This window comes from Rhinoraja longicauda, chromosome 1 (genome assembly GCF_053455715.1).
Source record: "Rhinoraja longicauda isolate Sanriku21f chromosome 1, sRhiLon1.1, whole genome shotgun sequence".
Taxonomy (NCBI): Eukaryota; Metazoa; Chordata; class Chondrichthyes; order Rajiformes; family Arhynchobatidae; genus Rhinoraja; species Rhinoraja longicauda.
The window spans coordinates 100,148,547-100,162,555 of record NC_135953.1 but is presented as its reverse complement, the minus strand read 5'-3'; the positions used below and the strand labels follow the sequence as shown (position 1 = coordinate 100,162,555).

General features: G+C 43.1%; 1 protein-coding gene across 5 annotated transcripts in view; it reads left to right on the top strand.

The window, feature by feature from the left end:
* The window catches only part of ccser1 (coiled-coil serine-rich protein 1), a 993,014-nt gene that overhangs the window by 672,876 nt on the left and 306,129 nt on the right, over nucleotides 1-14,009 (top strand). For all 5 annotated transcript variants that reach the window (XM_078403227.1, XM_078403223.1, XM_078403228.1 and 2 more), the window contains exon 9: nucleotides 7,120-7,197. In XM_078403227.1, the coding sequence (XP_078259353.1) occupies nucleotides 7,120-7,197 (78 nt within the window). The remainder of the gene's footprint in view (nucleotides 1-7,119; nucleotides 7,198-14,009) is intronic.

The window sequence follows — 14,009 nt, the reverse complement described above, 5'->3', positions numbered from 1 at the left end:
ACACGACAATTTAAATTTATACTTGACAGAGTTTGTAAATCTTTCATAGATTTGGCTACACCCATTGAAGATTCAATATCTTAAGTTTCCACATTACAAGATTGGTAGTGATACCTGCAAAACAAAAAGCTGCTGAAAATTTAATAGCTTTAAATTTATATTAAAACTGCCAGCAGGAATGATGATGACTCTTTGTTTTCTCTTGTCAGGCAGCTGCAAGTATGCACAATGCCTCAACGGAGAACCCTGTAAGATTATCTTGTGCAAGAAACAATATTCCTTTTGACAATTAATATCACAGCAGGGATGGCTTGGCCCAGGAGAGCTATGCTAACAGAAGTGCTGAGACAAGACTGTTTTGCTTTCATTTCTCTCGGTTCTCACTCAGTCCATTATAATATAACCGATGGGAGCAGAATGCAGTTTTAATATCGTACGGGGCTCAAAACTGTCATCTAGATACTGGGATAGTTAGCACCTTTTATTCAATGTTGCAAACACTATCAAAGCTCTGTGTAGAAAGGAACGTGAGATGTTGGTTTACACCGAAGATAGATACAAAGTGCTGGAGTAACTCAGAGGGTCAGGCAGCATCTCTGGAGAACAAAAATCTTGTTTCCATGCTGAACTACTTTATGACTCGATGCCTCTCTAACTCCAGGTCCCTCAGGTCGGCCGACTTGGGGCTACTCACTATCCCGCGGTCTAGGCTTAAGCTCAGGGGTGACCGCGCTTTTGCGGTTGCAGCTCCTCGACTGTGGAACAGCATCCCTCTCCCCATCAGAACTGCCCCCTCCATCGACTCCTTTAAGTCCAGGCTCAAAACCTATTTCTACTCCCTAGCATTTGAGGCTCATTGAGGAGGCGCTGTGAACTGTTTGCGTGCTACTGTATGTTTTGTTTTTTTTTCCATTGGAACCTAATCAGATGGGTTGTTTTTAAATGTGCTATACAAATAAAATTGACTTGACTTGACTCTTTAATATTGTATTATTTCTTACTGGAAGTTCACTGGCAGAGAGAACAAGTGGCTTTGTTGTCACTGGTGGTTTTCCCACACTTTAGTAGGGTGGCATTGACATATGCATTCTGCTTTGCCAGAACCATGAGTCACTTCTGTTGAGTCCATAACAACATTTAAAAGATATTCACACGGACAGGACAGGTTTAGAGGAATATGGGGTAAACGTGAGAAATAGGACCAGCTTGGATGGGTCATCTTGGCTCATGGATGAGTTTGGCCGAAGTGCCTGTTTCCGTGCTGTGTGATTTGAAAAATAGACACAAATTGCTGGAGTAAGCCAGCAGGTCAGGCAGCATCTCTGAAGAAAAAGGATGGGTGATGTTTCAGGTCGGAACCCTTCTTCAGTTCCTGCAGCATTTGTATCTGCAGTTCCTTTTTACACATGTTGTCACTGCAGAGATGTTGCCTGACCTGCTGAGTTACTCCAGTATTTTATGTTTATTTTTGGTATATACCAGCACTTGCAGTTCCTTTTTACTCTGTATGATTGTATGCTCTATGACTTTATGACTACCTCAAATTCCTGCTTCTATGGGAACAATAGGGAGTGAATCATAAATGCCTTTGCCTGGCCTCTGGGCATCAAACATTCTGCAACAGTCTGTTATACATTTGCCCTAACAGCACCATTTAACAAAGACCTGCTAACTGGCATCGTACAGACGACAGAACATCTCTACCACTGCAAACTCTAGATCAGAATTTCAAGGTTATATACTGTTTCTTAGTTTAGAGGTGCACTGTGGAAACAGGATCTTTGGTCCACCATGTCTACGCTGACCAATGATCACGAGTTAGTGTCATGGTAATTCACAGAGAGTCACTTATTTTACTTACCGAGCGTTTATTTAATAATATTACCACCAAGTAAGACACCATTTTTGCTGGTGTCGTACAGTCATAGAGTCATACAGCGTGGAAACAGTCCAATATGTTCCATCTACACTAGCCCCACCTGCCTACGTTTGGCGCATATCCCTCTAAACCTATCCTATCCGTGTACCTGTTTAATGTTGTGATAGCGCCTGCCTCAACTACCTCTTCTGACTGCTCTTTCCATACACCCACCACCCTTTGTGTAAAAAAACGTTGTCACTCAGTTTCCTATTAAATCTTTCCCCCTCGCCTTAAACATGTGTCCTCTGCTTCTTGCTTCCATTACTCTGGGTAAAAGACTTGGTACATTTACCTTGTCTATTCCTCTCATGATCATATAGACCTCTATAAGATCACCTCTCATTCTCCTGCGCTCCAAGGAATAAAGTCCCAGCTTGCTCAACCTCTCCCTGTTGCTCAGGCCCTCGAGTCCTGGCAACATCCTCGTAAATCTTTTCTGCACTATTTCCAGCTTCTACATTTCTAGGAGAAAATTTCCATCGAATTCTGTAGTGGAGACTCGTTGCATTTTATGCTAACTGTCCTATTTGCAGACAAAATAAACAAACTGGCCATAGATTTGACCTTGTGCAACAACATAAGATGTGTGAATCGAATTAGAAGTAAAGCTGCCCTTGGTGTGATGCTGTAAAATGTGCGAATCAAATTAGAAGTAAACTTGACCTTGGTATGACAGTGTGAATTGGTACCTCGATTTACTCATCTAACTCCTTAATTACATTTCCATTAATGGAAGTAAGGCTTGGAGAGGTATTGAAAGGAGCTGTTATTTCACTGTTACCAGATGAACATGATCACTAATTGTCTGAAGAAGGGTCTCGACCCGAAACGCCACCCATTCCTTCTCTCCGGATGCTGCCTGTCCCGCTGAGTTACTCCAGCATTTTGTATCTACCTTCGATTTAAACCAGTATCTGCAGTTCTTTCCTACACTAAATGTCATAGCTATACATGCCCAGGGAGTCTCCATATTCTCCTCTTGTGGTCACTGTGTGCTGCAGTATTCACTTCTGAACTTTACTTTGCATTTAGTTTCTTCTGCAGTTTGGCAATACACACATGTTTCTCGTGGACATGAGGAACTGCAGATGATGGCTTACAAAAAATACATAAAGTACTGGAGTAACTCAGTGGGAGGGAGAAGGGCTGGAGTTGGAGGGAAGGAAAGGGCTGGAGGTTGGAGTTGAAGAGGATGGGCTGAGGGATTGGGTCGGCATGGACAGGGTGGGCCGAAGGGCCTGTTTCATGCTGTAACTTTTAATCAATTCAAACAAGGCCCCATGACCTTCCTTGAGAGAAACAAAAATACCTCAGATCTGTCTTAAATGGGTGACCCCTAAATTTTATAGAGTGACCCTCCCCCCAGTTATTGATTCTCCCAGAGAAGACTTGTCTCCTCCACATCCATCCTGTCAAGAGCTCGCAGATTCATAGAGGTTTCACTCAAACTGCTTCTCATGCTTCTCCACTCCAATGGATACAAGGTGCTACTTAGTCTTTCCTCATAGGATGATCTGCTTATTCAGTGGTCAGTCCACCTTAGTATGATACAGAGTAAAACACAAACATGAACACTCCAAAGACGTACAGGTATGTAGGTAAATTGGCTTGGTAAATGTAAAATTTGTCCCTAGAGTGTGTAGGATAGTGTTAATGGCCCACCTGCTGACTTGCGGTGGAGAGGCATGCACTGCAGACGATCTCCGCAGAGCCACTGATGTGGCACTGGCTGTGGCAAAGCGATGGCAGAACGTCTTCTGATACATGAGCGAAAGTGTTAATATGCAGGGATCGCTGGTCGGCGCGGACCCGGTGGGCCGAAAGGCCTGTTTCCTCGCTGTATCTCAAAACTAAACTAAACTAAACAAAGTGCTGGACTAACTCAGCAGGTCAGGCTGCACATGTGGAGAACATGAATAGACAATGTTTTTGGCGTGGGACCTTGGAAAAGAGGTGGGGGCAGGCCAAAGCCCGGAAAGTGATGGGAAGTTACAGGTGAGGGGAGTTTGACTGGCAGATGGGTGGTACAGCATGGACAGAGGCCCTTTGGCCCACTGAGTGCATGCTAATCATCAAGCACTCATTTACACTAATCCTACACAAAAACTGTGCATATAACTGAATGTCTGGTATTTCCAATGTATTTAAATCAAAAATATTTAACTTGTCCTGATGGAATTTATCACTTACAATAATCTGTTTTTTAAAACAGGTTTTACACATATCCCACTACAAAACAAACAATCTGGGTCAATTGACATCTGCCTGATAATTTTTAAGTGAAAATAGAACAGCACGCCTTCTATTGCTGTGCTTGAAAAGAAAGTCTTATCTCATTCATAAATGTTGTTTTGTTCAAATATATCATTCCATCTGCTAATGGATGTGCAAAAGGTTGTCAGCTGTTCAGCTATGAACCAATTGGAATTACAACACAGGTGTAATTATACTCAATGAAGTTATGTCACACTTTGGCCTGAAGCTTCCACTGAACAGGCAACAGTGGCGCAGCGGGTAGATCTGCTGCCTCCGCTCCAGAGACTCCGCCCGGTCCGATCCTGACCTTGGGTGCTGTCTGTGCAGTGTTTGCACGTTTTCCCTGTGACCACGTGGGTTTCCTCCAGGTGCTCTGGTTTTCTCCCACATCCCAAAGATGTGTGGGTTTGCGGGTTAATTGGCTGCTGTAAATTGCTAATGGAGATGGGAAAGTGGGAAAACACAGAATCAGTGTGAATGGCTAGAAAGTTATAAACTGCTGGAGTGTCTCAGCAGGTCAGGCAGCATCTCTGGAGAACATGGATAGGTGACCTATCAGGTGGAAGAAAGGTTCCAAACTAAAATTTCAGTATTAGTTTTAGAGATAGAGCGTGTGGAACAGGCCGTGCAGCTCACTGAGTCCACACCAACCTATGAAATCTCATACACTAGTTCCATCCTACATCTTAGGGACAATATTTACCAAAGCCAATTAACCAACAAACCTTCTTTGGAATGTGAGAGGAAACTGAAGCACCCGGAGAAGACCCATGTGGTTACAGGGAGAAGATGGAAACTCCATACAGACAGCACCTGATGTCAGAATAAAACCCAGGTCTCTGGCGCTGTAAGAAGGTAGACACAAAATGCTGGAGTAACTCAGTGGGATAGGCAGCATCTCTGGAGTGAAGGAATGGGTGATGTTTCGGGTCGAGACCCTTCTTCAGACCACATTATGTCTACTTTGGTACTGTAAGACAGCAACTCTACCACTGCACCACTGTGCCTTGTTGATTGCAAGCCACAGGGATGGTGGACACCTGCCTAAGCCACATGTTCTGCTGAACCAGCTGTCAAATAGGCAGACAAACCACAAATGTCTCTTAAATTCACAAACATTGAAGAACTGTGAACAATTAAAGCTACCACAACATTTAGCTTTAAAATATCTTAAATCACATAAAAACAATACATTCACATTGACTCAATGAAAAAGAAGCTTGTAAATTGCTTGTCTCCCCTCTAATCATTCCTCTCCATTGAAATGAATGAAGTTGCTACATATGAAAGGCCTGAGAAGACAGAGTGCTGGAGTAGCTCAATGGGTCTGGCAGCATCTCAGGAGAACATGATTGGTGGCATTTCCTATGTAAGAAGGAACTGCAGATGCTGGTTTATACCAAAGATAGACACAAAATGCTGGAGTAACTCAGCGGGTCAGGCAGCATCTCTGGAGAAAAAAGGATAGAAGACGTTTAGGTTTGAGATCTTTCTTCAGACTGAGATTCAGGGGAAATGGTAACTAGAGGTGTGAAAAGGAGATAAAGAATGGGTGATATTTGGGATCCTTCTTCAGACTGCTTCAGTCCTGAACCTCCACTGATTGCTCACACTGCGCTCTGTAATGGGAATCCTTGGGGGAATGTGGCAGTGGAGTTGGAGCTCCCACATTCCACAGACGTACTGGTTTGTGGGCTACTTGGCTTAGGTTAAATTGTAAATTGTCCTTGGGGGTGTGTAGGATAGTGTTAGTGTGCGGGGATCGCTGGTTGGCGCGGACTCGATGGGTCAAAGGGCCTGTTTCCGTGCTGTTTCTCAAAACAAAACTAAACTCTAGAAAGAGTTTCTTCTTCTTGAAGAAGGGTCTCGACCTGAAACCTCACCTGTTCCCTTTCTCAAGAGAGCTATCTAACCCGCTGAGTTACTCCAGCTTTTTGTGTCTATCTGCCTGTTCCTTCCTGAACTAAACGCTAAATCTCTCCACCTCTTCTCTTCCTTTAAGATACTCCTTTTAGCTGACCTGTTTCGCCAGACTTTGACAATGTAGTTTAAGCCATTTGGTTTACCATCTCCTTATGTAGCTCAGTTTCCAATGTGGCTTTGATAAGTCCTCCTCAGTACATTTTTGGAGACACAGGGAACGGCAGATGCTGGAAGCTTGTGTAGAACGCAAAGTGCTTGAATAATTCAGCCGGTCAGGCAGCATCGCTGGAGGACATGGATAGGTGACATTTCGAGTTGTCAGATCCAATGGACCCGACCCAAAACATTGCCTATCCATGTCTTCCAGAGATGCTGCCTGATCCAGATTCTATGGAACGGTACAGCACAGGAACAGGTCCTTCAGCCCACATCAAGTCAAACTGATCTCGTCTGCCTCCCTTTATTCCTTGAACTTTTATGTACCTATCTAAAAGCCTTTTCTAATGCCACTATCATATGTGCCTCCCTCACCAGCCCTAGTTGCGCCCTCTAGTGTTGGACATTTCCACCCTAGGAAAAATATTATGACTGTAAACACTATCTATGCCAATTAGTTACTCCAGCACTTAGGTTAGTTTATTGTCATATGTACCGAGGTAGAGTGTAAAGGTTTTTTTATTGCGTGCTAACCAGTCAGCGGAAAGACAATACACAATTACAGTTGAGCCATCCAAAGTGGACGGATACATCATAAAGGGAATAACATTTAGTGCAAGATAAAATCCAGATAGTCCTGGGGTCTCCAATGAGGTAGATGGTAGCTCAGGATCGCTCCCTGGTTGCTGATAGAATTGGTCAGTTGCCTGATAACAGCTGGGATGAAACTGTTCCTGAATCTGGAATCACTTTGTGCTCTCCCTTTGTGTATATTTTGTTCCGGAAACATGCATTGTTCTCGTTGCTTTGCTGGAAGAACTGCATGGTTGCCAATAACAAGCAATGTGCAATTTCTGCCACAGGACAGTTATCGAAGTTTGCAAAAGACACTGACCTCGCAAGCTGACAAGTCCACACAAACGGAGATCCTCAGTCACGAGGTAAGTGATTGTTTGTTTGTTCTTCCTTATTCCTTTACTGGTGTTTATTTCATGCCTGGCCTATTTACTTGTGCTGCCTGCTGCTTCATGCCTATGTTTAATGGGCTGTTTAGAAATAACATCCGTCTTTCTGTACGTCTGTGGTTCCAACCTTGTGTCTCAGAATAAGATAATTACAGATCATTGTCTATTACAGCTAAGCACTTTACCCGTTTAATTACTTGTTTGAACCAGCATCCCCCATAAATTCTCTGGTGTGAATTAAAGTGCATTGTACTGTAACAAATAAATAATCTACTACGTTAGAATATCAGAGCAGAAAATGACAAACCTCAACAAATTGAAATGAGAATGTTTCAACTATTATAAAATCACAAAAGTAGTTTTGTACAATGAGAAAAAAGAAATCAACCTTCACGATCCAACCATGCCAAGTTGGATTGAAACAAGTGGAATTGGTATTGGCTTTTTTATTCTTTTGGTAGATGCCGAATGTTGGTTTTCAGTCACATGTTTCCAGGATCCCGGCCTCTGCTCATCCTGATTTTTATCCGAAATTGTTTCCATGTGTCACATGGTGCGTAAAGGGATATAGATTCGGAAAAATGCGTCTTGATACCCAGGATGTAATTTGAGGGCAAGTCAGTGGCTCGAACTGTTCTTTCATTTGCATTTCTGCTTATGTTTCCTTACGAGATCTGGCAGAGTCTCATCCTTTCTTACAATATAATGTCAGACCATTTGGCCCATCAAATCTATGCCATCATTTAGAGTAATCCCATTACTCCTATTCCCCCACTTATTCCCTCGTATCCACTTCTTTCCCACGTGCCCCTCAATTCCTGTCTGATTTTTCTCCCTGCATCGGTTACCCGGAGGTGCTCTTGTTCCCTCCCGCATCCCAAGGACTTGTCGGCAGGTTAATCTGCTACCAAGTTATCCCTGAGTGTAGATTAAGGGCAATAGATTCAAATGGGAATTGATGGGAGCATGAAGAAGAATACATTGTAAGGTTGCCAGGACTAGGGGGTCTGAGTTATAGGGAGAGGTTGAGTAGGCTAGGTCTCTATTCCTTGGAGCGCAGGAGGATGAGGGGTGATCTTATGGAGGTGTATAAAATCATGAGAGGAATAGATCGGGTAGATGCACAGAATCTCTTGCCCAGAGTAAGGGAATAGAGGAGCAGAGGACATAGGTTCAAGGTGAAGGGTAAAAGATTTATTTATTTCTTTTCAAATCTTTTTATTAAATTTCAAAAAAATGATAAGCATAACAGTGATATTGAAACATAGGGATCAGGATTACATTAACAACAAATGTAGCCTTAATATAAATCCAGTTTCAAAATACATATAGGGTATAGACCTCCCAGTCTCCATGTAATTATAGATAAAAGGTTAAAAGAGAACTTATATATATATATTTTTTTAAAAGATAAAAAGAAAAAGAAAAGAAAGAAAAAATTACCCCCCTAAACTAAAGGGAAAGATTTAATAGGAATCTGAGGGGTAACTTTTTCATACAAAGGGTGGTGGGTGTATGGAACAAGCTGCCAGAGGAGGTGGTTGAGGCTGGGACTATCCAAACATTAAAGAAACAGTTAGACAGGTGCATGGAGAGGACAAGTTTGGAGGGATTTGGACCAAGCGAGGGCAAATGGGACTAGTCTAGCTGGGACATGTTAGCTGGTGTGGGCAAGTTGGGCCGAACAGCCTTTTTCCACATTGTAGCATTCTATGACTCTATGAATCTTATATTACAGGGAAATAGAGAGAGGCAATGGGACTGATGGGATTGTCTGTCTGGGAGATATCATAGACCTGATGGGCCAAATGAATTCCATTTCAATAAAATAATAATGGAAGCACCAAGACAAACCAATCTGCTAGAAACAAAATAAGTTCATTGGGGTTGTCTCATAGCTGATTAAAATAGAGTCTGAAACATTGACAATCTGTGATGATGTACCTCATGGGAAGTGACGTTGGTAAGGATGAAATATCTATTATTAATTTGCCAAAGAAAATTCTTGAGGTAAACCCAGGCAGCTGTGCTTTGTTTCCTGAGACTCCGTGTCAGTGGAGCAATGTTATTGCATCTGAAACAGAAATAACTCAGTTTACTGAGCAAGGTCCTATTAAGTCAATCCTGTCTTGCAACACCCACTGAGAAGGTTGTGATGTAAATCAAAGATTACTGTACAGTTAATTACAAGTGCAAGAGGAGATGTATCAGGCTCCTTGCAGTAAAAGGAGAAACCTCAGGCATAAAATGAGTAAGGAGGGCGGCACACCTAGGGCAGCACGGTGGCGCAACGGTAGAGTTGATGCCTTACAGCGCCAGAGACCTGGGTTCGATACTGACTGTGGGTGTTCTCTGCAAGGAGTTTGTATGTTGTTCCCTTGACCTGCGTGGGTTTTACCCGGGAGCTTCGGTTTCCTCCCACACTCCAAAGACGTACAGGTTTATAGGCTAATTAGCTTGGCATAATTGTAAATCCTAAGTGTATGTAGGATAGTGTTAGTGCAGGGTGATCGCTGGTCGGCATGGACTCGGTGGGCTGAAATAAACTAAAGTAGACATTAGTAATGTATAGTTGTGGGGAAATTTTAACCTGGAAATTAAATGGGGCTTGACCCATCAGGTATCTGATTTTATTGATATTTATAAATCGATGGATGGGTGTCCCAAGCAGAAGGCAATTGTTTGAAGTCTGAAGAAGGGTCTCGACCCGAATTGTCACCCATTCCTTCTCTCTAGTGATGCTGTCTGTCCCGCTGAGTTACTCCTGCTTTTTGTGTCTATCTTCGGTTTAAACCAGCATCTGCAGTTCCTTCTTACGCAATTGTTTAAGGGTAGCTTTACATCTGAAAATGATCCATTGAACAGCAAAACCAGTGTGCTTGAAATGTTATTGAGAATATGTGATTTTAAATTGATTAACTGGAGGTAAGTATTGTACGAAACTAGGGGTCTCTGGCGCTGTAAGGTTGTTAAATTGCATACTGCAGCAAATAACGACTCCAGCGAGCAATAACGTTCTATTGTCTGAAGAAGTGTCCCGACCCATACCTTTTCTTCAGAGGTGCTACCTGACCCGCTGAGTTACTCCAGCAATTTGTGTCTACCTTCGGTATATACCAGCATCTGCAGTTCCTTTCAACACAACGTTCTATTTAAAGCGCTTAAGAGTGCAGGCAAATAAGAGTACTATTGTTTGAGGTGGCAACAAACTGTTGAATGGTGTATTGAAGGTTGATTGTAGAACTCTTTAAAAAGAGTTTAGAAAGTCTTTAGTGACTTTAGTAGGAATCTTTAGACATACAGTGCGGAAACAGACCCTCCGGCTCACCGGATCTGCATCGACCAGCGATCAACACGTACACTAACACTATCCTACACACTAGGGATAATTTATAATTAACAGAAGTCAATTAACCTACAAACCTGCATTTCTTTGGAGTGTGGGAGTAAACCAGAGCACCCGAACGAAACCCACACAGCCATAGGTAGAACGTATAAATGCATAGATAGCACCGGTAATGAGGATTGAACACAGGTCTCTGGCGCTGTGAGGCAGTAACTCTGCGCCACTGTGCCGCCCGTCAACACACTCAGTACTGCCTAACTCGGCACACTCTCTGTGAATTTGGAGTAATCTAAACTGGCATTCAGAGCCTGTTTCCCAAGGTGGAAATGTCAAAGACTAGAGGGCATAGCTTTAAGGTGAAAGGGGCAAAGTTTAAAGCAGATGTGTGGAGTAAGGTTATTTATATATAGGGTTTTTGGTGCCTGGAACATGCTGCCAGGTGTGGTGGTGGAACAGGTTCGATAGTGGCGTTTCAGGGACTTTCAGAAAGGCACATGGATATGCAGGGAATGGAGGGATATGAATCCATTATTGTGCAGGCAAGATTAGTTTAACCTGGCATCATGTTTGGCGCCGACATTGTGGGCCGAAGGGGCCGTTCCTGGGCTGTACTATCTTTTGTTCTATGCTCCATGATATCAAGTCCCATTCACTTCTACCCCTGTGTCAATTATCTGCACTGTCATCATGTTAACATATATCTTGATTTTAAAATGGTTTTGAAATCCCTCAGTTTCTTTGGCTCTACCTAACCTTAATTTTCTCAAGACAATGGAATGCATACGGGATGGTTTTTTAAACCAAGATGTTGAAGAACGACTAGTGGACAGGCCATCCTAGACTGGGTATTTTGTTTTGAGGAAGGATTAGTTAGCAATCTTGTTGTGCAAGGCCCCTTGGGCAACAGTGTCCATAATATGGTGGAATTCTGCATTAGGGTGGAAAGTGACACGGTTAATTCAGAGTCTCGGGTCCTGAACTTGAATAAAGGAGACTTTGAAGGTATGAGACAGGAATTGGCTCAGATAGACTGGCAAATTATACTTAAAGGGTTGACGGTGGAGATGCAATGGCAAAGATTTAAAGACTGCATGGATGAACTCAAAAATTATTCATCCCTGTCTGGCAAAAAAATAAAATGGGGAAGGCGGCTCAACCGTGGCTAACGAGGGAAATCAAGGATAGTGTTAATTCCAAGGAAGAGGCATATAAATTGGCCAGAGGAAGCAGCAAGCGGACTGGGAGAAATTTAGAACTCAACAGAGGAGGACAAAGAGGTTAATTAAGAGGGGGAAAAAGAACGTGACAGAAAGCTTGCAGGGAATATAAAAACTGACTCCAAAAGCTTCTTTAGATATGTAAAAAGGAAAAGATTAGTGAAGCCAAATGGAGGTCCCTTGCAATCAGAGACAGGTGAATTTATAATGGCAGAACAGTTAAAGGTGTACTTTGGTTCTGTCTTCACTGAGGAAGACACAAACAATCTCCCAGAAATACTAGGGGACCGAGGACTAGTGGGAGGGAGGAAAAAGGGAATCCACATCATTCAGGAAATAGTGTTGGGTAAACTGTTGGGACTGAAGGCAGATACATCCCAGGGCCTGATGGTCTGCATCCCAGAGTACTCAAGGAGATGGCCCTGGAAATCGTGGATGCATTGGTGACCATTTTCCAATGTTCTCTCGACTCTGGATCAGTTCCTGTGGACTGGAGGGTAGCCAATGTAACTCCACTTTTTAAGGAAGGAGGGAGAGAGAAAACGGAGAATTACAGACCAGGTTGCAGGGAAGATGCTGGAGTCGATTGTTAAAGATGTTATAGCAGCACATTTGGAAAGCAGTGACAGGGTCGGTCAAAGTCAGCATGGATTTATGAAGGGGTAATCATGCTTGACTAATATTCTGGAATCTTTTGAGGATGTAACAAGTAGAATGGATAAGGAAGAGCCAGTGGATGTGGTATATCTGGACTTTCAAAAAGCCTTTGACAAGGTCCCTCAAGAGATTAGAGTACAAAATTAGAGCACATGATATTTGGGGTAGGGTATTGACATGGATAGAGAACTGGTTGGCAGACAAGAAGCAAAGAGTAGGAATTAACGGGTCCATTTCAGAATGGCAGGCAGTGACTAGTAGGGTGCCACAAGGCTTGGTGCTGGGATCCCAGTTATTTAGAATATATATTAACGATTTAGACGAGATTATTAAATGTGACATCTCCAAGTTTGCAGATGACACAAAGCTGGGTGGCAGTGTGAGCTGCGAGGAGGATACTATGAGGCTGCAGGGTGATTTGGATAGGTTAGGTGAGTGGGCAGATGCATGACAGATGCAGTATAATGTGGATAAATGTGAGGTTATCCACTTTGGTGGCAAGAACAGGAAGGGAGATTATTATCTGAATGGTGTCAGATTAGGAAAAGGGGTGGTGCAACGAGACCTGGGTATGTTTGTACACCAGTCACTGAAAGTAAGTTTGCAGGTACAGCAGGCAGTGAAGAAAGCTAATGGCATGTTGGCCTTCATAACGAGAGGATTTGAGTAGAGGAGCAAAGAGGTCCTTCTGCAGTTGTATAGGGCCCTGGTGAGACCACATCTGGAATATTGTGTGCCGTTTTGGTCTCCTAATATGAGGAAGGACGTCCTTGCTATTGAGGCAGTGCAGCGTAGGTTCACGAGGTTAATCCCTGGAATGGAGGGACTGCCATATGAGGAAAGATTGGAAAGCCTGGGCTTGTATTCACTGGAGTTTGGAAGGATGAGAGGGGATCTTATAGAGACATATAAAATTATCTACTTCTTCTTTCGTGTCCATCTTCTATGTTTCAAATGTTACATCACTGTCATCATCCGTAAAAAAGGACTGGACAAGCTAGATGCAGGAAAAATGTTCCCAATGTTGGGGGAGTCCAGAATCAGGGGACACAGTTTAAGAATAATGGGGAGGCAATTTAAAACTGAGGTGAGATTAAACTTTTTCTCCCAGAGAGTTGTGAATTTGTGGAATTCTCTGCCACAGAAGGCAGTAGAGGCCAATTCACTGGATGAATTTAAAAGAGAGTTAGATGGAGCTCTCGGGGTTAGTGGAATCATGGGATATGGGGAGAAGGCAGGTATTGGTTACTGATTGTGGATGATCAGCCATGATCATAGTGAATGGCGGTGCTGGCTCGAAGGGCCAAATAGCCTCCTCCTGCCCCTATTTTCTATGTTTCTATGTTTTTATGTTTCTATGTTGGCCAGTATGCAAGTTGGACCGAAGGGCCTGTTTCCACACTGGAAGACTCTATGATACAGGGAAATGCAAATGCTGGAATCACGCATAGAACACAAAGTACTGGAGTAACTCAGCGGTCAGGCAGCGTCTCAGGAGGACATGGATATGCAATGCCTCAGATCAGGATCCTTCTTCAGACATTAACTTTCCTGGGCATTGTATACCT